Source organism: Mustela nivalis (genome assembly GCF_964662115.1).
Source record: "Mustela nivalis genome assembly, chromosome: 17".
Lineage (NCBI taxonomy): Eukaryota > Metazoa > Chordata > Mammalia > Carnivora > Mustelidae > Mustela > Mustela nivalis.
The window spans coordinates 20,861,493-20,886,390 of NC_139036.1; the positions used below are offsets into that span (position 1 = coordinate 20,861,493).

Here is a 24,898-nt window from a genome sequence, read left to right on the forward strand (position 1 = left end):
TAGTAATATATATATATAGGTATATAAATATAATACATATGACGTCCAAAATGCATTCATTGACTATTTAGGTTATCATGTTATATTATCCCAGTCCACAGTAGGCTATTGGTAAAGTTTTCGGGGAGTCAAAAGTTATATGCAGATTTTTAATGGTCGGGGAGGCCAGTGCCCCTAACTCCCACATTCTTCAAGGGTCAACTGCATAACAAAGAATTTTATCTCACTTATCATTTGGGGGCAGGAATGGGTGAATGAGGAAAGAAATTAGTGTAGGAGTGGTTATATAGGTAGGGATATGGTAGCAGCGAGATTATATGACTTGCTCATAAGAAATTTGGGTATTTCGGGGCGCCTGGGTGGCTCAGTGGGTTAAGCCGCTGCCTTCGGCTCAGGTCATGATCTCAGAGTCCTGGGATCGAGTCCCGCATCGGGCTCTCTGCTCAGCGGAGAGCCTGCTTCCCTCTCGCTCTCTCTGCCTGCCTCTCCATCTACTTGTGATTTCTCTCTGTCAAATAAATAAATAAAATCTTAAAAAAAAAAAAAAAAAAAAAAAGAAATTTGGGTATTTCTTAAGCAAGTGCCATCTAAATGACAAATACTTCATTTACACTACATTTGGCTGCTGACAGAGTGAAAAGGACAATTCTTTTCCACAGATTAAATGACATTTCATGAACTTGAGCCATGTGTGTGACTACTGATTGGGAGTATGTGAATGGAGAAGGGGGTCTCTTTAGAAACATGAGAACCATAACTCTATTTTTACCATTTACTTCCCGAGCCAAAAAACATTTTGAAAGTCACCTCCATGGCTTACAAAATAAAGGCAAAATAGTTAAATGCAAAGATTGCTGAGCTTAAGAGTACAGATCAAAATCTGGTCCCGTCATCTACCAGATATATAAACTAAGCGAATTATTGAATTTGTCTGGATTATCAACTTCTTCTGAAAAACAGGAATAGCACTACCTACCTTGTAGAGCAGTTGAAACTATTAGATGACACAGGGGAAAGAACCAAATTAATGGTTTCAATCAATGTTAACTGAGTCTGAATTTGAATCTTGGGCCCAATTTTTCTTAGCATTCTGTAATTTTGTACCAACCAGTCCCAACTCTGTCTTCTACCTCCCCGCTTTCAGACTCACCCAGAGCCTGGAAATGGCAGAACCATAACATGGAGTTACCTGGGCCTTGTAGGACTTTATTAGATTTATTTATTTGAGAAAGAGAGAGAGGGAGGAGAATCTCAAGCGAACTCTGCACTGAACATGGAGCCCAATGCATAGCTGGGTCTCACGACCCTGAGGATCAGGGCCTGAGCCAAAACCAAGAGTAGGACGCTTAAACGACCATGCTACCCAGGTGCCCCACATCTTGTAGGACTTTTTTTTTTTTTTTTTTTAAAGATTTTATTTATTTATTTGACAGACAGAGATCACAAGTAGGCAGAGAGGCAGGCAGAGAGAGAGAGGGAAGCAGGCTCCCTGCTGAGCAGAGAGCCCGATGCGGGACTCGATCCCAGGACCCTGCGATCATGACCCGAGCCGAAGGCAGCAGCTTAACCCACTGAGCCACCCAGGCGCCCATCTTGTAGGACTTTAAAAAAACCAGGGGCGGGGCGCCTGGGTGGCTCAGTGGTTTGGGCTGCTGCCTTCGGCTCGGGTCATGATCTCAGGGTCCTGGGATCGAGCCCCGCATCGGGCTCTCTGCTCCGCAGGGAGCCTGCTTCCCTCTCTCTCTCTGCCTGCCTCTCTGCCTACTTGTGATCTCTGTCTGTCAAATAAATAAATAAAATCTTAAAAAAAAAAAAAATCAGGGGCACCTTGGTGGTTCAGTGGGTTAAAGCCCCTGCCTTCAGCTCAGGTCATGATCCTTGGGGGGGGGGGGTGTCTCTGCTCAGCAAGGAGCCTCCCCCCCCCCCGCCCCACCGCCTGCCTCGCTGCCTACTTGTGATCTCTGTCAAATAAATAAATAAAATCTTAAAAAAAAAAAAATTAAAACACAGCACACATCACACACATCATAATATCAAGATCCTATTCTGGAATCCTGAAGCTGGCTGCTGATAAACTCAGCATCATTCCTCACCTTGTCCTGAATTATGGTCCATTGTGTATGTGCCCATTCTCCACACCTAAGACCACAAGCTTCAGGATATTAAAGACCATATGTAATTGAAGGAGTACTAAAAACTATGAAAACATAAATGGCCAAACGAGAGGCATCAGAAGGCACTTTGTGATTCTGTACCAAGTAACTTATATCCTTCTAGTGCTCTGCACAAAATAGGAACAGCTATTTTGTTAAATAAATTACTTGTGTTTTCATATTGTTGCCACATTTCCAGGTAAAGATGGCAGTGGGATGGGAGAAAAGAGGAGGTTGGCTAAGTTACCTGAAATGGTCTGAGCTCTAGAAAGAGCCTTAGGTGCTATGGCTCTTTCTGGTAATTTTCTGGAAATTACCCTTACAGATATCAACTGATATCACAAGCAATTAATTTAAGATTGACTGAACTCAAAGAAACAAAACTGAAGGTACCGAGTTCTGGTGGAAAGGGAGGGGCAATGACATGGTCTTATGTTCAATTTCAGGCTGAGGTTTCAGATGCCATTCAAGCTTTACTGAATGCCTGCCGTGTACGTAGACGTGTACATACGTTCTGCTCAGACCTGGGGATTTGAGGAGAAGCAGGATTATTTCTGGTAGAGGGAGAGAGATGTGAAAACAAATAAGGACCACGGAACAATTTTATGCATTACATGCAGAAAGCAGGCACAGGAAGAGAATTAGAAACCACCCAACCCACAACACTCATACAAAACTCAAGCAAACTAATATAGGCTTTTCCTTTAAGCAATTAAAAAAACAAGAGTGCCCAGAGGAACAGTAATCACACACCTACCAAGTCCCAGACACTTAAGGACATCTATTAACCCCTACACTGTCCTAGGAGTTAGAGTGCACTCTCTCCACTCAACAAAGGAGATGAAAGACTCACAGAGGAAGTCACTTGTTCAAGTTGCTACAAATATCTCAGTAAGAGCTGAGATCTGAGTTAAATTGTGTCAGACTCCGAAGTCACAGCTGCACAGCAGTTTCTAGTATGTCAGCAGGCCTAGTTCAAGTGTGGTCAGGAAACCATCTCCTCCCTTCTCTCATGAGTGTACAGTGGAGTTTTCCAGAGGTAATATGACGAATAGTATCACAACACTGAATGCAGAAGCAGATATGAAAACCTAGCTGTATTCTATGAAGGGAGACATTAAAAAGATTGGGGGGGGGCACCTGGGTGGCTCAGTCAGGTAAGCATCCGACTCTTGGATTCAGCTTAGAGTATGGGATGGAATTTGCCTGTCCCTCTTCCTCTGCTCCCCTCATTCCCCACACCGTGTACATGTTCTCTCTCTCAAATAAATAAAGTCTTTAAAACAATGTCACTCTTTTTTTTTTTTTTTTTAAGATTTTATTTATTTATTTGATATAGAGAGATCACAAGTAGGCAGAGAGGCAGGGAGAGAGAGAGAGAGAGAAGCAGGCTCCCTGCTGAGCAGAGAGGCCGATACGGGACTCGATCCCAGGACCCTGAGATCATGACCTGAGCTGAAGGCAGCGGCTTAACCCACTGAGCCACCCAGGCGCCCCAAAACAATGTCACTCTTCTCACTACTTTTGTTTTGAAGATTATAATTGTTTTTTAATAAAAGTATCATTTATGTTAAAATGTAATGAGCTTATTTTTTCCCCAGTTATATTATTAACATATAATAGGCATAAAACACTGTGTAAGTTTAAGGTGCACATAATACATTAATTTAATATACCCATATACTGTAAAATAATTACTTTTTTGGTGATACTTTATTGTTATTTCAAAATGAATTAATATACCCAATTGTAATTTCTTATCTCATAAACATCAAAATACAAAAATCTCATAAACATCAACAGATACAACTCACATAAACACGATGTCTTTGCAATCTGAAATTATTTCTCAGATTATAAAAGGGTCCTAAGATCAACACATTTGAGAGTTGCTATGCTATACAGCTATACACCCACAGGGTGGTGATACAAGTCTTGTGCTTAGACCAATATTCTTTTTTCCCCCAAGACCTATGTCCTTAAGGTAATTTACTTTGAGTACTGTAGAAAGTGAGTATGTAAAACTGCTAATTAAATCTGGTGCTCTAATTTGAATCCTCACATCAAGCCCCTGCCCCCAGCCCTGAACTAAGCCATTAAAAATAGACTTGGGTACAGTACCCCCCCCACACATGGCTTGCTTTAATTAGGCTATCAGACCCACAAATTCAGTCTTATAAGGCCTCAACATCTTCATATTAAATCCCAGCTCCTGCAGACCAGATGCCCTTCTGTCTACTCACCAGAGAGAAACAGACAGCCTACCTGACAAAAACAACAGCTTTTTCCCTCTGGGGGGCAGCTGGTGCTCTGTGCTACGCGCAGCTTTCCTCCCATTCCCTAGGTTAGCAATAAAGTACATGCTGTGCTCTAGTGGGGGGAATGCTTCCAGTCTAGCTCAGTGCCAAGACTTTCAGTTAAAGAGGTGTACCAGAAGCAAGCCTGACTTGCTGCAACTCGCAGGAGCTAAATGTGTGGAGGGTGCCGCAGCACTGCAGGCTGAGGTTGGCAAGCAGCAACTATTCTCGAACAAAAACACTCTTTATTAGCGTATGATTACTATTAACGTATTAGATCTGAGATGAGCCCAGCAGAATTCAGATTTTTTATTTAGAACTTAGGCTCTTGAATTTTCCCCACATTCAGATGGTTAAGTTAAATATGCTACTGAAATAGGTCTAGAAAGGGCATGGGGTAGCAAAGAGAAGTTTCTCCAGGCAGAAGCACAGCTGCAGTACAAGATGTGGCTCAAAGGGAGAGGCTGGCCGTTACCATGACATTCTCTGGAAGAGGAATGGAGCTGGGATCAGATTGCCACAGGGAGGCCCTCGGCAGTCCCTCCTTTTCAACAAGATGATGTAGGAGGCAATTTAAAGGAGACCAGAGCAAAAAAGATGGCTGTTAATTCCCTCCGCCAGCTTCAGTGAACATTTATTTTTAAATACATACATATATATGTGTGTACACACACACACACACAGACACACACAGACACAGGATTAAGCTCTGTGCTGGGACTTGGATATATATAAATGAGTAAAATATGCTTTTTTACCTTGGTTGAATTCAATCTATGTCAAAAAATTTGTACATGCACTTATGACAAAGCATAATCAACATTGTATTATAGTTATATACCAGGACTATGGAAGCGATATGAAGAGAGAGAGATGTCAGAGAATGCCTCAGAAAAGCTGATGCTTGAGTTGAGAGGAGTTAAGAGGATAATCTGGAAAAAGCAACATGAGCAAAGGTTTAGGTCTAAAAGGACCTAGTGGTATGGGGAACAGCTCCACAAGTCTGCTATGGAGTTTCAACTCTAAAACGTTCTGTATTTTAAATTGAACAAAAGCCCAGGACTATTTCAGAAGTGTTCACAAGGGAATATCCAATTTGGAATTCAAAAACCTGGAAGTTTAGTAAATGAAGTATTCAGAATCCACTTAAGAAAACTTCTTTTAAATTCAGAACTCTTGGGGCACCTGGGTGGCTCAGTGGGTTAAGCCGCTGCCTTCGGCTCATGATCTCAGGGTCCTGGGATTGAGTCCCGCATCGGGCTCTCTGCTCAGCAGAGAGCCTGCTTCCTCCTCTCTCTCTCTGCCCGCCTCTCTGCCTACTTGTGATCTCTGTCTGTCAAATAAATAAATAAAAAATTCAGAACTCTTGAAGAAAAATCCTAATCAAACCAAATCAAGATGTTAAAATAAAGAAAAAGTAAGAGGTTTCTGGCTGGCTCAGTCAGTAGAGCATGCACTGATCTCAGGGTTGTAAATTCAAGCCCATGTTGGGTGCAGAGATTACTTAAAAAAACAAAACAAAACAGGCCTGGGTGGCCCAGTGGGTTAAGCCTCTGCCTTCGGCTCAGGTCATGATCCCAGGGTCCTGGGATTGAGCCCCACATCGGGCTCTCTGCTCAACAGGGAGCCTGTTTCCCTTCCTCTCTCTCTGCCTCCTTCTCTGACTACCAAATAAATAAATAAAATTAAAACAAAACGAAACAAAACAAAACCGCACATACACAAAAAACAGAAAACATTAACTCTACCTATCATCACTTTAATGTGCACACCACGTTTATAGGAAATAATATTATGAACTTTTATTTATTTTTTTTTAAGGGTTTTATTTATTTATTTGAGTGAGAGAAAGCCCAAGCCAGAAGGGAGAGTCTGGGGGAGAGGGAGAAGCCGACTCCTCCCTGACCGGGGAGCCTGATGAGGGGCTTGATCCCAGGACCCTGACATCATGACCTGAGCTAAAGGTAGATGCTTAACAACTGAGCCACCTAAGTGCCCCTCTTAGGATCTTTTCAATAACAGAGCATAGAAAGCATTATTTGTTAATGATGACTAGCATAAGTAATTTAAAAATACAAGTAATCTCTTCTCTTTCCACATTTACTTGCAGAATAAGGACAAAAGAGGAGCAGAAACAACTGAAATATGTAACCAGAATCAGAATCCCTGCAAGAGAGGGTGGGAGTAAGTTACTGAGTCTTGTGCCACACACACTGGGGAACATATTCCTAACCACAGAGGGCCAGATCTGCCACTGCAGCACAAAATCTGACACTGATGATATGTAAATGAATGGGAGCTGCTTAATTTGGCCAAGGAGCTTTAATTTTTTGACCCATGATCTAGGAGTACAGGGATAACTGAAAGAACTGGTGACCAAGGTACCATGGGAGCCTGTAAGAGTGGATTCCAATCTGGTTTTGAGAAAGTGACTTTGAATAAAGACTGTAAAACTGTGGAGGAATTAGCTAAGGGGAGGAGCTGGCTTCTCTGGTGGTCATACGAGTGGTGGTGGTGTTGGAGGAGAGTATTTCCAGCACAAGGCCCAAGGCCAGTGACAGGGCCAATGAGGGCCAGTTTGACTAGAGAGGGAGCAGGGTTCATAATGAGTTGGAGTGAAGTCATAAGAATCTTGATAGAGTAAGTTAAAGACTGTGGACTCTAAAAGGTGCTGGGAAAACCCCTGTAGGGTTTTAAACCGAACGGACTTAAACTGAATTGACTTAGTGTACTTGCTAATTCAACAAAGATTTATTTGATGAGTGCCTACTACATGTCAGGTATATTAAAAAAAAAAAAAAAGAGTGCTTGTTCCTAGGATATCTATATTCTGGTGTAGAAAACAAACAAAATAAACATTGCTCTAAGTACCAGAAAGGAAGTAAATACCCTCATCTCTGAGAAAGTGAGTTTAGCCTGAGATGTCAACAATAGGTAGAAGAGGTTCCTGGTAGAAAAGGTAGGCAAGAACTTGGCATATGGTAGGCAATGTCCTAAGGCCAGTATGACCAGAGAATAATGAAGGCAGTAGAATGGGAGAAGGCGAGGGGCCTGCTCAAGTAGGGCTCTGAAAGCCATTGAAAACCACTGGAGTGCTTTAAGCAGGGAGACCTGGATTGAAACAGGGAAAACTGAGGATACTCTTCTTGGAGCCCAGGCAAAAGATGATGGTGGTTTGGAATAGGGTGGTAGAAGCAGAGATGAGAACAGAAGACAGATTTGAAATATATTTTGGAAGAAATGACAGGACTTACCAAAAGCCTTGGGTAGGAGGGTAGTAAGGGAAGAGAATCCAAGATGATTCTCAGAGGTCTGGCTTCAGTTACCATGTCGATTAGAGTACTTCTTAGTGAAACAGGGAAGATCACGTTTGGAATTATGGGAAAACTAAAATGTTCTTTTTATTATGTTAGGTTTGGGATGTCTAAGAAACATCCAAATGGAACTATTAAATAGGCATACTGTATATGATTCTGGAACACAGAGGAGGTAGGACTAAAGAGCTGAACTTTTGAACAGTTGCCACTTTTCAGATGGTAATTTAAGCCTTGAGACTGGATCATCTAAGGACGTATGCAGAGAGCCCAAGATTAAACTCTGAAGAAAATTCAACATTTACACACTAGGCAGAGAGCAAAAGTGGCTAGCAAAGGACACTGAGAAGGAGCAGCCAGAAAAATGGAGATGATCCAGGAGTTAAGTGTCAATGAAACCAAGAGAAGAGTTTCTTGTTTTTTAAAAAAGATTTCATTTATTTGAGAGTGAGCGAGCACAAGCAATGGAAGGGAGAGAGAGAGAAGCAAGACACACCAGTGACCAGGAAGCCTGACGGGGGCTCTATCTTAGGACTGTGGGATCATGACCTGAACCAAAGGCAGACGCTTAACAGGCTGAGCCATCCCCACCCCAAGAGAGACTGAGTGTCAAGACAGAAGTAAACTGTGTTGCATATTCCAGGGATTGAGGAAAGTAAAAACAAAGTATCCATGAGATTTGGCAATAAAGAAATCATTAGTAACCTCAACCAGAGACCTTCAACCAAATGGTCAGAAGAGAAACCAGACTAGTAGAGCCAGAAAAATGAATAAAATTCGAGAAAGTTGACACAGATAGAAATCTGGCTATGAGAGAATTAGAAAAATAAGGATGATAGCTGGAGGGGGACGAGGGGGATTCCAGAATGTAATTTGTATGTGATGGGGAGAGATTTTTTTTAAAAAGATTTTATTTATTACTTATTTGACAGACTGAGATCACAAGTAGGCAGAGAAGCAGGCAGAGAGAGGAGGAAGCAGGCTCCCTGCTGAGCAGAAAGCCCAATGTGGGGCTCGACCCCAGGACCCTGGGATCATGGCCTGAGCCGAAGGCAGAGGCTTTAACCCACTGAGCCATCCAGGAGCCCTGGGAAGAGATTTTTATGGAGAGGTAGGATTGGGTGATTGATTTTACCAGAGAATAATGGAGAGGAAGAATCTAAGGATTTTACAAAGGATCCTGACCACAATGCCATTTATTGAGACCAAGAACATAGGAGCACGGGCAAATTTACTTGCCTCCAAAGACGGTTTCCAGTATATTACATGGGCTTCCATTCTTATGAAGGTCTACTGACTGTGAAACCTGACAGCCTCTCTAGACTGCACCACTTCTAGACGTGAATAATCTCTTAATAAGGTTTAAACCTTTTAGGGAGTAACTACGCTAATCTAATTTAGTAGCCATACAAGCCAACTAAAGAAGGATGTATTTGTATTGGCTGAAGGGACTCAAGTGATGGAAAGGGGCTCTAAAATCAGGTGATGAAGGAGCAATCATACTTTTGAAATCAATATACTGAAGACTTTAGAATCGGTACCTTCCAAATAAACACTGCAAGTTAAGGTTTTTTTTTTTTTTCCCTAGAAGGAATTAATCAAATTCAAAACTGTTTACATTCTCCATGCTCATTAATAGCAGCGGTGTAACTCAATACTCCCTTGCTACTTCTGATATTACAGTGAATTTCCACGGATGCATTTTCAGAGAGCTTAGCCTCCTCTTAAAAAAAAAAAAAATAATAATAAGTATCACTTCTTGAAACAACCAAGAGAAACGAACTGCTCCAGCTGGTTCAAGGGACTGCCTTGAGAGAAAGGCAGAAACTGGAAGAAAATCAAGTTTTGACTCAGTAGCCCATTCGGATGTTTGCAGTAGGCGGTTGATGGTTGCAACCATCTATAAAAAGTTCTAATTTTATTTTCTACAATACTGAAAAAGAAGGTGTTTAGCATCGCCCTCTAGCCCAATGGCCCAACTCCTGAAAGATCCGTAGGTTTAACATCGCCAGAACAAAAAATTCGATCACCTGATCCTGACTCAGATGCCCCAAGTCCCTTCCATTCCCAAATCCTTTGGCGTGGCCCAATTTTCACAAGCTCTCGAGAGAAGCACGGAATCCCAGGAAGCCTGTTGATACAATTCACGGGCTCCGGGTAGCATAGGGCTGGGAAAAGCTCTGAGACTCTAGGAAACTACTCCGGTTTCCTTCCCCTTTTCCCTCGTAGAGTAGAGAAGGCCGGGGGGGCCCCCTTCTTCCCGCATACCGCTCCCCAGTAACTCTTCCCTTACGGGACCAGGCCCTAGGAGCCTTGTTCCTCACCTGACCCTTTCGAGGAACACGCTTTCCAGCTCGAACTTTACCTGCCTGAAGCCCGCCGCTACTCCGGTGCGCTAAGCCCCCACCGAGGAAAATGGAGTCGTCGAACCGAGACTGGGAAAGGATAGTACGGACCCACCGCACGGCCCCTCCGCCGCCGCCACCGCCGCCGCTGCTGCGTCAACGTGCTACGTCACGTCCGGCTCCCTGTCACCGGGAGTGGGCGGACCATTTCTTTCACTCTTCTCTCACCTGACTCTCGGGGCTTCGTTTATTAGGGCGCGAAAACTGGCCGAAACGGCTCAGGAAGGTAAGTATCACAGAAACTTGGGAACAGAACTTGGGGATCGGAAGCGTCCGGACGCACGGCTTCCTCGGGCCGCTCTAGCCAAAGGAACCATAAAGAGTAAACTAGGGCTTTCTCATTTCCTCCTCTCTGTGGTTCCGCCGGCAGCTTCCGGTTCCGGGGAGGGGCCGGGGTTTCTTCGAAGATTAGGGGCTCTGCGCTTCAGCTAGGATGGTTGTGGTGTCGCTACTGTTGTTGGGGGGTTTGTGGAGTGCTGTGGGAGCGTCCAATCTGGCTGTCGTTACATGCGGCTCGGTGGTGAAGCTACTCAATACGCGCCACAACGTGAGACTGCACTCACACGACGTGCGCTATGGGTCAGGTACTGCCACCCGGGTTAGGTGGGTTGGGAGGGGCTGGTAGGCTCTGGAGGGGGCGGGGCCAAGAGAAAATTTGAGGGGTGTGGTCTGGGAAGGTTAGGGGAATCCGGGGGAGGTTCCTGAGGTCTAGAGGCGGAGAATCGGAGAACTGGGCAAAATATCATCTTCTGTCCGGTGAGCTGTGTATCGGGCGTATTACACGTACACTTTTTTGGACTTACAACATTCCTACGAGGTAGAGACGATTGTTATCCTCATTTTACAGATGAGGAAACAAACTCAGATAAGTCGCATGCTCAGAGCCTTGCAGCTAGTGAATGACAGAGACGGGGTTCGAACCAAATCTGTCCAGTTTCAAAGCCTGCTTTCAGCTACTCCAGGCTGGCACTATTCAGTGCGGGAGAGACAAACATGTAGAAAATTACAGTAAGTGCTGTATCTCTGAAGTCTTGAATTCCAAGACCTCACTTTTTGACTGTATCTTTCTGTTCTAGCTGTTTTGCATCTTACACTTGCTCTTCAACCATTTTCCTTTGGCCTCTTTTTATTCAAACTTTACCCTTCTTGTAAAGAATTTAAAGCACTCATTGGAATTGGAGAGGAAATCGTTAAGAGGACTTTTTAACATAGGATATTAAAATGCTTGGTTTGGGTTCATTTATAATTTAGTAATTATTTGTGGGTTTATTCATTCAGTATAGCTATAATAAACTGTTATTACATCCCTAATAGTGATCTAGATACAGGAGATAAAATAGTGAGCCAGTCACCAAGTTACAGGAAAACCAGAACTAACAAAAAAAAAAAAAAAGAGAGAGAGAGAGAAGAAAGTTCAGTTAGTGAGATGTGAGATGCATCTAAGATGATTGCTAGATTTCTGTGTTAGATGTCTGATGATGCTATCAGTTAAGAGAGGGTGGGGGCTAGTCTGTGGTTCATGATTCTCAAAATGTATCTGACTAGTTAGACTAGGGAAGGACTGAGTTGTCATTGTTGGGATGTTTTATAATCCTAGCAGCCATTCAGTGAACACTTGTCTATGTGTCCAGCTCCCCACTTTTTAATTTAATCTAGATTCCTAGTTTGGCTCTACTAAATCAGAATGTGGGAGAAAGGCCTGATAATAGGAATAGGCATAGGAAAGAGAATATCCTGGGAATTTATGTGAGATTGTGGTCTCTGATGTAACTTGACAGAAAATAAAGTTTCTTGGGAGACCATGTGATAGAGTGGTTAAGAGTGAGTTCTAGGGGCACCTGGGTGGCTCAGAGGGTTAATCCTCTGCCTTCAGCTCAGGTCATGATCTCAGGGTCCTGGGATCGAGCCCCACATTGGGTTCTCTGCTTGGCAGGGAGCCTGCTTCCCCATCTCTATCTGCCTGCTTCTCTGCCTACTTGTGATCTCTCTGTCAAATAAATAAAATCTTTAAAAAAAAAAAAAAGAGTGAGTTTTAGAGTTGGGCCATCTAAGTTCAAACCCCAGCACTGTGTCTTGGTGCTGTGTGGCCTGGGGTGTACTATTCAGCCTTTCTGAGACTCCAGTGTATATTGGGGATGATAATAATATTTACCTTAGGGTATATGCATGTATCAAATAAGAATATTCAGGCAAAGGGTTTGGATTGGTATCTGACATTTAGAAAGCGCTCAGTACACATAGCTGGCTAGCAATTATTTATATATTTTCTTTTTTCTTTTTAAGTCTGTAGGTGTGTGTTTAGTCTGGTACCTTTTAACCAGAATTTTCTCTCTTTAGGCAGTATTAACCAGATTTAGGGGACTTATGATTACTTTTATAACACATTGATTGATCACTCACAGGGCACTGGGGAGCTGCAGTGATTGCTTAAAGTTCACAGCAAAATCTGGTCTCCTTTTTATTGTGAAATGTGACAAAAGTTTTGATTGTAATACATAGTAAACATTTAAAAATATTAAACATGTTTCAATCATGTGACATATACTAGGGGATATTCAGGTTATTGTATATAGGTACATCATACTTGTGTTTCAAAAATGAACATAAGTTCATTCACTAAATAGTGCCCTTTGATGCAAATTGTTAGAGTTTTCTGATATTGTACATATAAGTATAATTTATCGAACAATAATACTGTATAAATATATTTAGTATTTCTCATGTATTTTTTAAATGTTATAGACAAAGAAATAAGCATAGGGTTTCCTCTCCACTCTTCCAAACCTATTTTATAATACAGGGCCCATTATTGGCCTTAGGAAAGAGGGATTAGGTTGAACGCATTTTCTCTCTCTTTTTCTTTTTGGACTACAGGTAGTGGGCAGCAGTCAGTGACAGGTGTAACCTCTGTGGACGACAGCAATAGTTACTGGAGGATACGGGGGAAGACTGCTACAGTGTGTGAGAGGGGAACCCCCATCAAATGTGGCCAACCCATCCGGCTAACACATGTCAACACTGGCCGAAACCTCCATAGTCACCATTTCACCTCACCTCTTTCTGGAAACCAGGTGAGGTGGCATCCTGTGGATCACTGGTGCCCTGTGCATTTATTGCATTGTCTAATATCTTGGTCCTTAGCCCTTTCTTTCCTGGGAGTAGATGTTCTTTTTTGTGCAGGCATGGAGAATTGGCTTTGTCTCATAAGTATGAAGGAAATTATTTCTGGTCAAAATAGAGAGTTTACATCTAGATGAAATCAAGAAATGAGAAAAGAACAGAATAGGTATATAATGGCATATCATAAGTCATCTTGATAAATTCTGCAGCAAAGAAACCCAGTGTTGACACATGAAAAGAGCTCAACGTCATTAATCATCAGGGAAATGCGAATTAAAACCATAGTAAGGTATCACCTTATACCTGACAGAATGGATATAATCAAAAAACAAGAAATAACAAGTATTAGTGAGGATGTGGAGAAAACGGAACCCTTATACACTGTTGGTGGGAATTTAGATTGGTGTAGCCACTTTAGAAAACAGTATGGAGGTTCCTAAAAAAATTAAAAAATAGAAATGTCATATAATCAGTAATTCTGTTATTGTATGTTTAACTAAAGAAAATGAAAACACTGATTTGGAAAGAAATGTGCACCCCTATGTTTATTGCAGCATTATTTACAAAACCTGAGATATGGAAGCAAACCAAGCATACGTCAGTGGATGCATGGGTGATGAAGATACGGTATATACGTATATACACAGTAGAATATTACTCAGCCATAAAAAAATGAGATCTTGTCATTTGTAACAATATGGATGGACCTAAAGGGTATTAGGCTAAATAAAATAAATAGGAGAAAGACAAATACCATGTGATTTCTTTTATATGTGGAATCTCAGAAAACAAATGAACAAACAAAAAGCAGAATCAGACCTATAAATGTGGAGAACAAACTGATGGTTGTCAGAGAGGAAGGAGGTGCAGAGATGGGCAGAATGGGTAAAGGGAGTGGAAGATAACAGGCTTCCAGTTATCGAATGACTAAGTCATAGGGATAAAAGGTACAGCATAGAGAATATAATCTGTGATACTGTAAAAGCATTGTATGGTGACCAGTGGTAGTAGCTACATGCTTATGGTGAGTGTAGCATAATGTATAGACTTCTTGAATGGCAATGTTGTATACCTGAAACTGATAAAACAATTGTGTGTCAACTATATTCACATAAAAAAAACAACTGTTTCCAAAGTTTGAATAAAAATTATTTTAAATGAGTTCAGCTAACCAATCACATTAGGAAAATGGATTAAGTATTGTGCCACTTTTTAATTTTAATTTTTATTTATTTTTTTTTAAAAGATTTTATGTATTTATCTGACAGAGAGAGATCACAAGTAGGCAGAGAGAGAGGAGGAAGCAGTCTCCCTTCTGAGCAGAGAGCCTGATGTGGGCCTTGATCCCAGAACCCTGAGACCATGACCTGAGCTGTAAGGCAGAGGCTTAACCTACTGAGCCACCCAGGGGCCCTTAATTTTTATTTTTTTAACTATAGTAAGCTCTGTGCCCAGTGTGGGGCTTGAACTCACTGCCCCAAGATCAAGAGTTGCATGCCCCACGTGAGCCAGCCAGACACCCTGGTATTGTGCCATTTTTTTAAAGCCTTGAGCTTTTGGGAGATATGAACTCATTAATGAGTTCAAACTATGTGCCACTTTGCACATAGTTTTTCCTGTTAGCATCTTATATTAGTATGGTAAATTTCCTATAGTTTATAAAGCAGTTAAAGATACATTGTTATCAACTAAAGTCCTAGTTTATTTTGATATCCTTAGTTTTTACGTACTATACTTTTTATGTTCCAGTTGCCCATCCAGGATACCCATTACATTTAGTTGTCATGTCTCCTCAGGCTCCTCTGAGGTGTGGCAGTTTTTAAAATTCTTGTTTTTTTGTTCTTTGTTTTTGTTTTCTTCTTCTTCTTTTTTTTTTTTTTTTCCAAATTCTTTTTTTTGATTACCTTGACAGTTTTGAGGAATGCTGGTCAAGTATACGATAAGGTGCTCTTCTATTGAGATTTGTCTGGTGTTTTTGTTACGGTTAGATCAGGCTTAGAAAGATTTTTAGGAGGATGGCCACAGGGGTAAAGTACCATTTTTATCACATCGTGTCACAGGTACACACTATCTACATGATTTATGACTGTTGAAATAGTGTTTGTGATGTTTCTCCTTAAAAGTTATTCTTTTCATCTCTCCACCCCACTCCTTTCTGTATTGTACTTTTGGAAGGATGTCACTATGCACAGCCCATACTTAAGGAATGGGGAGTTATGCTCCCCTTCCTTTAGATAAAGTAGATAAAAAAGTTACTTGGAATTCTTCTGCATGGGTATATGTCTCTTCTGTACTTATATGTGCAATCATTTGTATCAGTATGGACTCATGAATATTTTATACTCTGAGTTAAAAATCACATACCACTGCCTTTATTTTGTTGCTCAGATTGTTTCAACATTGGCCATTGGGAACTTTTTTACTTGTCTCCTATGTCCATTTTTGTGTATGTGTGTGTTTTAACCTTTCCTTTTCTTTTTGGCACTTGAAGATACTCTAGACTCGTCTTGTATATTTCTTTCTTTTTTTTTTTTTATTGGTAAGATATTTATTTATTTGTCAGGTAGAGAGGACACAAGCAGGGGGAGTGGCACCAGAGAGAGAAGGAGGCTCCTAGCTGAGCAAGGAGCAATGTGGGTCTTGATCCCAGGACCCTGGCATCATGACCTGAGCTGAAGGCAGACGCTTAACAACTGAGCCACCCAGGTGCCCCATCTTGTATATTTCTTGCCCCAGTCCTAGAATCAGCTATTTCTCCAAGGAGTTCTGTTTCCTTTTATTGAAGAATGATATTAGAAACCATGATCTTAGCCCTTACGTGAGCTTGTTGCTACTGGGGTATTGTCTCTTTTAGGCCTTCTCACCTGACAGAACAAAGAAACGTGTATATATATGTAGACCTATCTATAAATATTTTTATGTAAAAATATATCTTGATTATGTTAAATGTGAGTTCCTATTAATGTCTCCAACTATAAATCCATTACCATTTAGAGCATACTATTCTCCTCCCTTTACTTATTTGTAAATTTCCACACAGATATCTGGTTCCCACCAGATGTCATCCATTTACTTGTTCAGTTCCATATACAAGTATGGTAGAATTGTGGGGTGCCTGGGTGGCTTGGTTGGTTAAATAACTTTGTGGGTGTTTTTTTTTTTTTTAAGATTTTATATATTTATTTATTTGACAGACAGAGATCTTAACCCACTGAGACACCCAGGTGCCCCCTCCCCTTTTTAAAGAAATTTATTTGAGAGAGAGACAGCATGCTGTGGGGCAGAGGAAGAGAGAGAAGCAGACTCCCTGCTGAGCGTGGAGTCTGATGCAGGGTTTGATACCAGCATCCCAAGATCAAGACCCAAGCCGAAACCAGACGCTTTTTAAAAAATATTTTATTTATTTATTTGACAGAGTGCACAAGTAGGAGGAGCAGCCTGCAGAGGGAGAGGGAGAAGGAGGCTCCCTGCTGAGCAAGGAGCCTGCCATGGGGGTCAGTCACAGGACCCTGGGATCATGGCCTGAGCCGAAGGCAGATGCTTAACTGACTACCCAGGTGCCCACCAAGTCAGACGCTTAACCAATAGCCATTCAGGTGCCCCAGTTGTCTGACTCTTGATCTCAGCTCAGGCCTTGATCTCAGGGTCATGAGTTCAGTCCCCTGTTAGGCTCCATGCTGGGCATAGAGCCTACTTAGAAAAAAAAGAAGTCTATAGCAACAAACAAACAGATGATCAACAAAAAGTTGCACTCACAACAATGCAAGTAGGGACGCCTGGGTGGCTAAGTTGTTTAAGCCGCTGCTTTTGGCTCAGGTCATGATCCCGGGGTCCTGGGATCAAGTTCCACATGGGGCTCCTTGCTTGGCCTGCTTCTCTCTCCACCTCCGCCTGCCACTCTGCCTGCTTGTGCGCTCATTCTCTCTCTCTGACAAGTAAATAAAATCTTTAAAAAATATATATATATGGATGCCTGGGTGGCTCAGTTGGTTAAGCCGCTGCCATCGACTCAGGTCATGATCCTGGGTCTTGGGATCGAGTCCCACATCGGGCTCTCTGCTCAGCAGGGAGCCTGCTTCCTCCTCTCTCTGCCTGCCTCTCTGCCTGCTTGTGTGTACTTTCTCTCTCTGACAAATAAATAAAATCTTAAAAAATACAAGTATAGTAGAATTGTTAATTATGGGGACGCCTGGGTGGCTCATTTGGTTGGACGACTGCCTTTGGCTCAGGTCATGATCCCGGAGTCCCGGGATCGAGTCCCGCATCAGGCTCCCAGCTCCATGGGAAGTCTGCTTCGCTCTCTGACCTTCTCCTAGCTCATGCTCTCTCTCACTGTTTCTCTCTCAAATAAATTAAAAAAAAAAAAAATTGTTAATTATGTACATTTCCTTTTGCCTTTTGTCTTAGAGACTATTGCCAAATGACCGGTTTAATTATCTGAAATTATATAGCTTAGGATGGATTTATATATTTCTGAAATAATCAGTAACTTTTTTTAAATGACTTTCTACCCTTTAAAAAAAGGGGGGGGCGCCTGGGTGGCTCAGTGGGTTAGGCCACTGCCTTCGGCTCGGGTCATGATCTCGGGGTCCTGGGATCGAGTCCCTGCTCAGCAGGGAGCCTGCTTCCCTTCCTCTCTCTCTCTCTGCCTGCCTCTCTGCCTACTTGTGATCTCTCTCTGTCAAATAAATAAATAAAATCTTAAAAAAAACACCACACATTTATTTATTTATTTATTTGGCAGACAGAGATCACAGTAGGCAGAGAGGCAGGCAGAGAGAGAGGAAGGGAAGCAGGCTCCCCGCCAAGCAGAGAGCCCAATGCGGTGCTCGATCCTAGGATTCTGGGATCATGACCTGAGCTGAAGGCAGAGGCTTTATTAACCCACTGAGTCACCCAGGTCCCCTCTACCTTTTTTTTTTTTAAGTTTTTTTTTTTTTTTTTTTTTTCAATTTCTCTGTCAGAGTGAGAACACCAGCAGGGTCAGTGGCAGGCAGAAGGAGAAGGAGAAGCAGACTTCCCACTGAGCAAGGAGCCTGACACAGAAATTGATCCCAGGACCCTGGGATCATGACCTGAGCCAAAGGCAGACAGTTAAATCAACGGAGCCATCCTGGTGTCCCATTAATTTTTTATTGCAATAGAAACTCTATGAGTATTTGTTCTTAAGGGGAGTGGGAGTAGAAGAGAAAGGGAGGAACTCTATTTATTTTATTTAGTTCTCACAATTATTTTGTAAGGTGATACTGTCATGAGTTTTTAGAGGAGGAAATGAAGGAGTTGCACAGGAAGGAATGGAATGGAGTGGAGATTCAAGGTCTGCCAGTCTCGAAAGCCCATCCCCCGCTTTCTATTTTTGTGGCTTACCATGTCACTTAAAATGTAGTTAAGGGAATGAGGCAGGAATATTTAAAGTCAAATAACAAGAGTAAGGCAAATACAGGATTACTTGCAAAGTAAGTGTTTGGAACGTAATCCTAGGGCAACTGATTTCATGTCTTTTGTATCTTTTTATCTTTTTTTAAATCTTTTTCACCATTTATTTTTGAAAGTTTTATTAAAAAACTTTTCCCCGTGGGTTTTTTTTTTTTAAGATTTATTTAATTAATTAATTTATTTGACAGAGAGAGAGCGGAGAGAGGGAACACAAGCAGGGGGAGCTGGAGAGGGAGAAGCAGATCCCCCACTGAGCAGGGAGCCCAATGCAGGGCTTGATCCCAGGACGCTGGGATCGTGACCTGAGCGGAAGGCAGCCGCTTAATGACTGAGACACGCAGGTGCCCCTCCCACAGTTTATTTTTAAATAGCACTGGAAAGCCTTTTATTTTTTACTTTTCAGTAGCCTTATTTTTCTTCGCATTGCTTCTTTTTCCCTTCTAAGCCTATGTGTCAGTTATGCTAATGTTGCTACCATTTGTGTCTTTCAGGAAGTGAGTGCTTTTGGTGAGGAAGGTGAAGGTGATTATCTAGATGACTGGACGGTGCTCTGTAACGGCCCCTACTGGGTGAGGGATGGTGAGGTGCGGTTCAAGCATTCTTCCACTGAAGTTCTGCTGTCTGTCACAGGAGAACAATATGGCCGACCCATTAGTGGGCAAAAGGAGGTACATGGCATGGCCCAGCCAAGCCAGAACAACTACTGGAAAGCCATGGAAGGCATCTTCATGAAACCCAGTGAGTTGTTAAAGGCAGAAGCTCATCATGCAGAGCTATGAGTCTGGAAGCTGTGAGCCAATGTCACCACACAGTGTTCATGACATCTGTTGCTGCTCCACCCGGGGATCCCTGCCCCAGGTTCCCTGGGCAGTGGCCATGTCACCACTGAGATGAAGATGCATGACAGAAAACAGTGGCTGTGTTTGGAAGCTTCAACTCTTCACACTTGAATTTGTTGTTCTCCCAGACTCTGGGTCAGTTCTTTTTGAGTACAGGACTTGCTGGTGAAGGAGCAGATATTTTTATTACTATCGATAAAACAGAAACTGAGGGAGATACCCCTCCTAGTTGGGAAATTTTTACTCATCAGAATCTTGGGATCATGGATTATTGATGTGTGACTTTTCTCCTTCTTTCTTTCTCCAAAATGATAAAGAATTTCATTATTAGTCACCAGTGTTGTCCTTTATTAGGTGTGCTGTTTCATAATCTGATTGATCCTTGAGTCTGACACATGTTACTGCTATCACTCTAGAGATGCTGGGAGCCTTTGGTGTGGGCCCTTTTAAGAGCCTTACTTGCATCCAGACTTTTTCTCTATTTTCACTTCTCTCCTAGCACCTCTTTTACTAGATTTTTAATTATGGCTGAAGACCCTCAAGGAATTCAGCTTAAAAAATAGTGAAATGTTTTACTCTGGATGTGTTAACTGCAGTTGAGAAAAAAAAACAAAAAACTAATATTCACTGTCTGCTAAATACTAGATACTGTATGATAGCTCTTACCTCCTTTAATCTTCATACATCTAGTGTAAGTATTACGGTATTACCAATGCAGAACATGAAGGTTGAATAACTGCCTTACTTACTTAAATGCTTAAATTGTCCTTGAGTAAGTAACTTAAAGCTAGTAAATAAGGATAGGAATCCAACTGTGTCTGGCTCACATTCTTTCTCTACAGTATAGTTATGTTCACTCTTGGATAATAATTGCTCTTTTATGGATAAATGTAGGGATAGCTTTTTCTGAAAGAGGGGTTAGAATACTTTTGTCCTATGCTTATCTCATTTCTTCCTTTCTGTCTGCTGGTCAGTTCCAGAAAGTTTGCTCCTAGGTCTTTGAGCATGGTAGTGGTAAACAGAGGTGTCTTCTCTCTGCTGGAATTTCAGTGACTAGCAGGCCTTTTATTTTTAGAAACAATTGTTCCCCCGTCCTTTCCTTTAGGGACTTAAGGTTAAACATTTGGGCATAATGGGTCTATGCCATCACATTAAGAGGCTTGTTCTCTTTCACAAGGACTTGTTTCAGTACGTCGAGACCGTGAACTAGTTGAGCTCCATATCCATTCTCTTCCCTCTTCCCACTTCAGTTGCATTGATCATTTGAGATTTCCAGAAGTAGGCAAACGATAAAATCAACATTTCAGGTTATTGTGATACTGGGAGTAGGCTGGAAATAGTCTGGGGAGAAAGTAGAAAGGAAGGGATAGGAATCAGCTGGGTAAAGGGAACATATTGGACAAGATGAGAATGAATAGAGAGGTATGTTGCAAGGTACCCCCAACTTGGCTTGAACAGAGTTTTCACTGAGTTGCTGGGCCTTCCCTGAGGGTTCACAGACAGAACCTACCTTGCTAAGAGGCTGCAGATTATAATGCTTGAGAGATAAGTGTGAATTTGAAACAAATGGTGGAGTCTTTGGGGGGATGTGAAATGACTGACAAGAGGACTAGATAAGGAAACCAGTTGAAGGGGTAAAAACTGTGGGTAACCCAATGTGAAAATTGAAATGGTCCTTTTCTGAAGGAGTGGAAAAGAGTTTCCAAGTAAAATCTTGAAGGACATTTATGGAGATTGGGATGTAAGAGTAAAGGGATATGAAGTAATGTTGAAATCCTCAGAACTTGTTTTAGCTTGTATTGTATTAGCATCACTGTATCAGAGTTTGAAGGGATCTTTGTCCAGTTTCCTTATTTCATAGAGACGGACACAGGCAAAATAAAGTTGATCCTGAATTATCTATTTCTTGCAATTATGTTTGCCTCCAAAATAAACTATTTGTTGAGCAGTAAGAATAATATTCTCTATTTTTGTCATATCCCCTCAGCTCAGTACCCAAATTGTGCTTTACACAGTAGAGACTGAAAACTTGTCCAGTGAAGGATCCAGAAAATTGCGTTTCTCACACAGTAGGTCAGTACATACTGACTAGAACAGTATTCAATCAGTAACATGAATGAACAACTCATTCCTCTGTGGCTGGAATGAATTTCGACTGTTGTCTTTTAGTTCTTGGTTTCCTCAGTGATTCTCAGATAAGGCTCTTGAGTAAGATAGGACAGCTACTCCGTGTGTCCTAGGGGCCTAACTTCCGCCGTACCCTCAGTTCGGACCCGAAGTGGTAAAGCGGACTCTAACCACCCTGGGAAAGTGCTTTGAAAGTGGAAGTCTGCCATGAAAATGAGACAGCCAGGTCTGTTGCCAGCCGGGGACGGGCTCAGACTCGGGACTGCTGCAAGCCTCAGGCTCCCCATTTCCGGGTGCGGAAGGGTGGGTCAGGGGCGGGGCATGAGTGTCAGTCGGCGCGAGGTCCGCCCCCTACCCCTTCGTGAGCCCCGGCTCCTTTGGAGCCACGCCCGAACTTCGCGCAGGCAGCCGGTCGGCCCTGCCCGCTTGCTGGCGCGGGGAGGAGTGGGGCAGGGAGACAGCTGGCTGGCTGGCTGGCGGGCTGTGGGGGGCGGGGTGCACGCGCGCCAACGCTTCCCAGTCCAGCGCTTTTCCTGCGCGTGCGGCTGGTCGGCCCGCGGCGGCGCAGAGCGGAGCCGGCGTGGGGGGGCCCCGGCAGGGCGGGGGCCGGAGCCAGGCCGGGCAGGGGCCGGAATGCCCCTGTTCTTCTCCGCGCTGTTGGCCTTGCTGTTGGTTGCCCTCAGCGCCCTCTTCTTAGGCCGGTGAGAGGATCCCGGCTACAGCGGGTGGAGGCTGGGGAAGGAAGAGAGACTGAGGAGGGGGCACGCGCTGGAAAGGCGCGCGGGGCCGGACGGGGAGGGAAAGCGGGCTGGAGGAGAAGCTGCGCTGGCGGCGGAGGGGGAGGGCCTGAGGGGAGCCGCGGAGGGCGCGCGCGGCGGGCTTGAGCGGGGGCGTGCGGCCCGAGCTGGCACCGAGAAACTGGGAGTAGGGGACACTGAGGGACCGGGCGAGGCCTGAGGGGATGCTGAGGCTGGGAACTGAATAGGGGTGTGTGTGTGTGTGTGTGTTTGGGGGTGGGGGGAGAGAAGGGGGCCCGGCCTGGTGGCCTCCATTTGCCCCTGAGTGTCCCTGTCACTGAGAGCAGAGGGCACCTGCAGCCTCGCCCTAGGAGACGGAACAGGTCTGGCTGCCCAGGGAAGAGCGGCATTTGAGCCGGCCGGGTGTGACCCCACGGTGCCTTCTCGCTGACACCTGTCTGGGGGGCGGAGACAGAGACCCCGTGGGGGTAGTGTGTGATGACACATCTGACACGGCTGCCTGTATTTCGACTCCCCGTCGGGCTTCTTCCTCCTTCATCTGGGGTTCCTAAGGATTGGAAAGATTGCTTTCTTTGTCCCCAATTTAGGAGGTGGACTGTAGTTTGTCTGATTTCATTTGGGTGGAGGGGACACTCCAGGGCTAGGGTTTTGATCTTTGCGGCCGAGTGTACCTGACAGAATGTTGTTTTGGGAGACCGGAGAGTTGCCCAGAAGATCCAGCTTTAGGACATGACCTTTTTGCAAGGCCTTCTAGGACCAGGAAGGGGTGAGGGAAGCCAAAATTGGAAGATGGTCCTGGGAACTCACAGGGATTTTTCTGCAGGTGGTTTGTGGTCCGGTTGGCCACCAAGTGGTGTCAGCGGAAGCTGCAGGCGGAACTAAAGATTGGCTCCTTTTTTTGGATACAGAATGTCAGCCTTAAGTTTCAGCAACACCAGCAAACAGTGGTGAGTCTTGGGGAACTCCCTGGGTGTGTGTGGGGTGGATTCAGCTAAATTTTAACTCTTTCTTTCTTTCTTTTTTTTTTTTTTTCTCTAAAATCCTGGGTAGCTTTCCTAGTTAGCCCAGCCTTGTCACTTCTTTGCCAAGATGATTTTAGAGTTTGGAAGCACTGGGACTGATGCAAGTTGTTGAGTTAAAAATGCTTATAAGGCACAGAGTGTTCAGGGTACAATAAGAAGGATACAGAACTGAGCACAGAGAAAAGATAACAGGAAATAAGCACTTACTGTTCTAATTTAAGAGGAGAAATAGTAACATGTCCATAAAAGAGAAATACTGAGCAAGTTCAACCAGTGTCATTGTGAGGAGCAGGATATAGTGCTGAGGAGAGAAGTTGGTGGAAATGGAGTGGAGAATATTTAGTGGAAGGGCTATAGGACTTCCTCCTCTTCTTAGAAAATTTCCTGGCTGTCAAGCTGCTCATGGCTTAACTAGCAGCTAGTGTACAAAGCTATTTTCCACACTGTTTTAGGAAATTGATAGCCTGTGGATTTCCAGCAAACTCCTTAGCCATGATCTGCCGTGAGTACCCTATATCCTCTCTCTTCCCTTGGGGAATATTTTGGGATTGGAGTTTGCAGACTGACATTCTGCAGGGGCCTCACAGCCCAAGGAGGGGGCTGGGGTTTTGCTGATATCTCCTGGTTAGCCTGGAGGCTATTATTTTGTGAGACAGATATTGATAACTGCTATGAGGCTATTCTTCATGATTTGAGCTGCATTTTTAGGGAGGATTGGAGAGTGAATATTGGGGAGGGGAGAAGACTGCCATAAAGGTCTGGACCTGATGGCAGTGGGATCTTTCTTCTGGGCAGACGCTATGTGGCATTGTGCTTTGGAGAAGTGCGTATCAGAACGGACCTACAGAAGGTTTCTGGCTTGTTTGCCCCATTTTCCCAGAGCACTGGGGCGCATCAAAAGGAACTGTCCTTCAGTCCATCCTTACTGAAGATCTTCTGTCAGGTGAGATTCTTTTCCCAGTTTCTTGGACTGTAGTAGGGATAGCTGGCTGTAGAGTGATGGGTGAATTTTTCTGCTGTTTTGGGAATATAATACCAAGAGCTGTCTCTTATTCTTTCTCTACTGGAAAGGAAAGGCAGTGCCTTGGTACTAATGATTATTCTTTGCTGCTTCTTTCTAGCTCTTCTCCATTCATGTAGAGTCTATAAACATCATGGTTCTCAAGGTGGCTACTTCTGAGTCTTTGTGGCACATTCAGATCAGAGGAAGCAGCTTTCTTTTGGATAGTGATGGGAAAAGGTAACCACTGGGTGAAAGAAGATCTGGTAGTCCCATTCTTGCCTTACAGTGTCCGCATGGCTGGATGTCTGGGTTTTATAAAGGTGTCAAGTTCTCATTCTATAACAATTTGAGGAGAGGTTAAGGTTAGGCACTTTTCTTTGCCTTGTTCCGTTTAGCCAGTAAAGCTTGACTGAAGTTAAGTGGT

General features: G+C 43.4%; 4 protein-coding genes across 19 annotated transcripts in view; 3 read left to right on the forward strand and 1 right to left on the reverse strand.

The window, feature by feature from the left end:
• Positions 1-10,304, reverse strand: part of SUPT6H (SPT6 homolog, histone chaperone and transcription elongation factor) — a 34,269-nt gene extending 23,965 nt beyond the window's left edge. Inside the window, exons 1-2 of one of the 7 annotated variants that reach the window (XM_082706995.1) lie at positions 10,130-10,304; positions 2,547-2,677 (exon numbers count right to left, since the gene is read on the reverse strand). The gene's annotated coding sequence lies outside the window, so the exon portion shown is untranslated. Of the gene's footprint in view, positions 1-2,546; positions 2,678-9,794; positions 9,891-10,088 lie in introns of those variants that run through there. The other 6 variants (XM_082706998.1, XM_082706997.1, XM_082706999.1 and 3 more) reach the window with 6 other exon arrangements.
• The window catches only part of ALDOC (aldolase, fructose-bisphosphate C), a 1,020,901-nt gene that overhangs the window by 924,811 nt on the left and 71,192 nt on the right, over positions 1-24,898 (forward strand). The gene's annotated exons all lie outside the window — the stretch shown is intronic.
• Positions 10,307-19,898, forward strand: SDF2 (stromal cell derived factor 2). 6 transcript variants are annotated; one of them, XM_082707264.1, is made up of 5 exons: positions 10,618-10,753; positions 11,017-11,177; positions 13,044-13,240; positions 19,217-19,247; positions 19,356-19,898. In XM_082707264.1, exons 2-5 carry the CDS (start codon positions 11,069-11,071, stop codon positions 19,502-19,504), a joined length of 486 nt encoding a protein of 161 aa, XP_082563390.1. In that variant the 5' UTR covers positions 10,618-10,753; positions 11,017-11,068; the 3' UTR covers positions 19,505-19,898. The 6 variants fall into 6 exon arrangements, with proteins under 6 accessions (XP_082563388.1, XP_082563389.1, XP_082563386.1 ...); XM_082707262.1 differs by lacking the exon at positions 10,618-10,753 and adding an exon at positions 10,307-10,395 and having other exon boundaries at positions 19,217-19,898; XM_082707263.1 differs by lacking the exon at positions 11,017-11,177 and having other exon boundaries at positions 10,540-10,753.
• BLTP2 (bridge-like lipid transfer protein family member 2) overlaps positions 21,901-24,898 on the forward strand; it is a 33,363-nt gene continuing 30,365 nt past the window's right edge. For 4 of the 5 annotated variants that reach the window (XR_014304837.1, XR_014304838.1, XM_082706988.1 and 1 more), the window contains exons 1-5: positions 21,901-22,392; positions 23,273-23,396; positions 23,924-23,973; positions 24,267-24,414; positions 24,593-24,711. Coding sequence is in view for 3 of the 5 variants with exons in the window: in XM_082706988.1 (XP_082563114.1) it covers positions 21,905-22,392; positions 23,273-23,396; positions 23,924-23,973; positions 24,267-24,414; positions 24,593-24,711 (929 nt within the window). In the remaining 2 variants the exon portion in view is untranslated. The remainder of the gene's footprint in view (positions 22,393-23,272; positions 23,397-23,923; positions 23,974-24,266; positions 24,415-24,592; positions 24,712-24,898) is intronic. The other variant, XM_082706989.1, reaches the window with a different exon arrangement.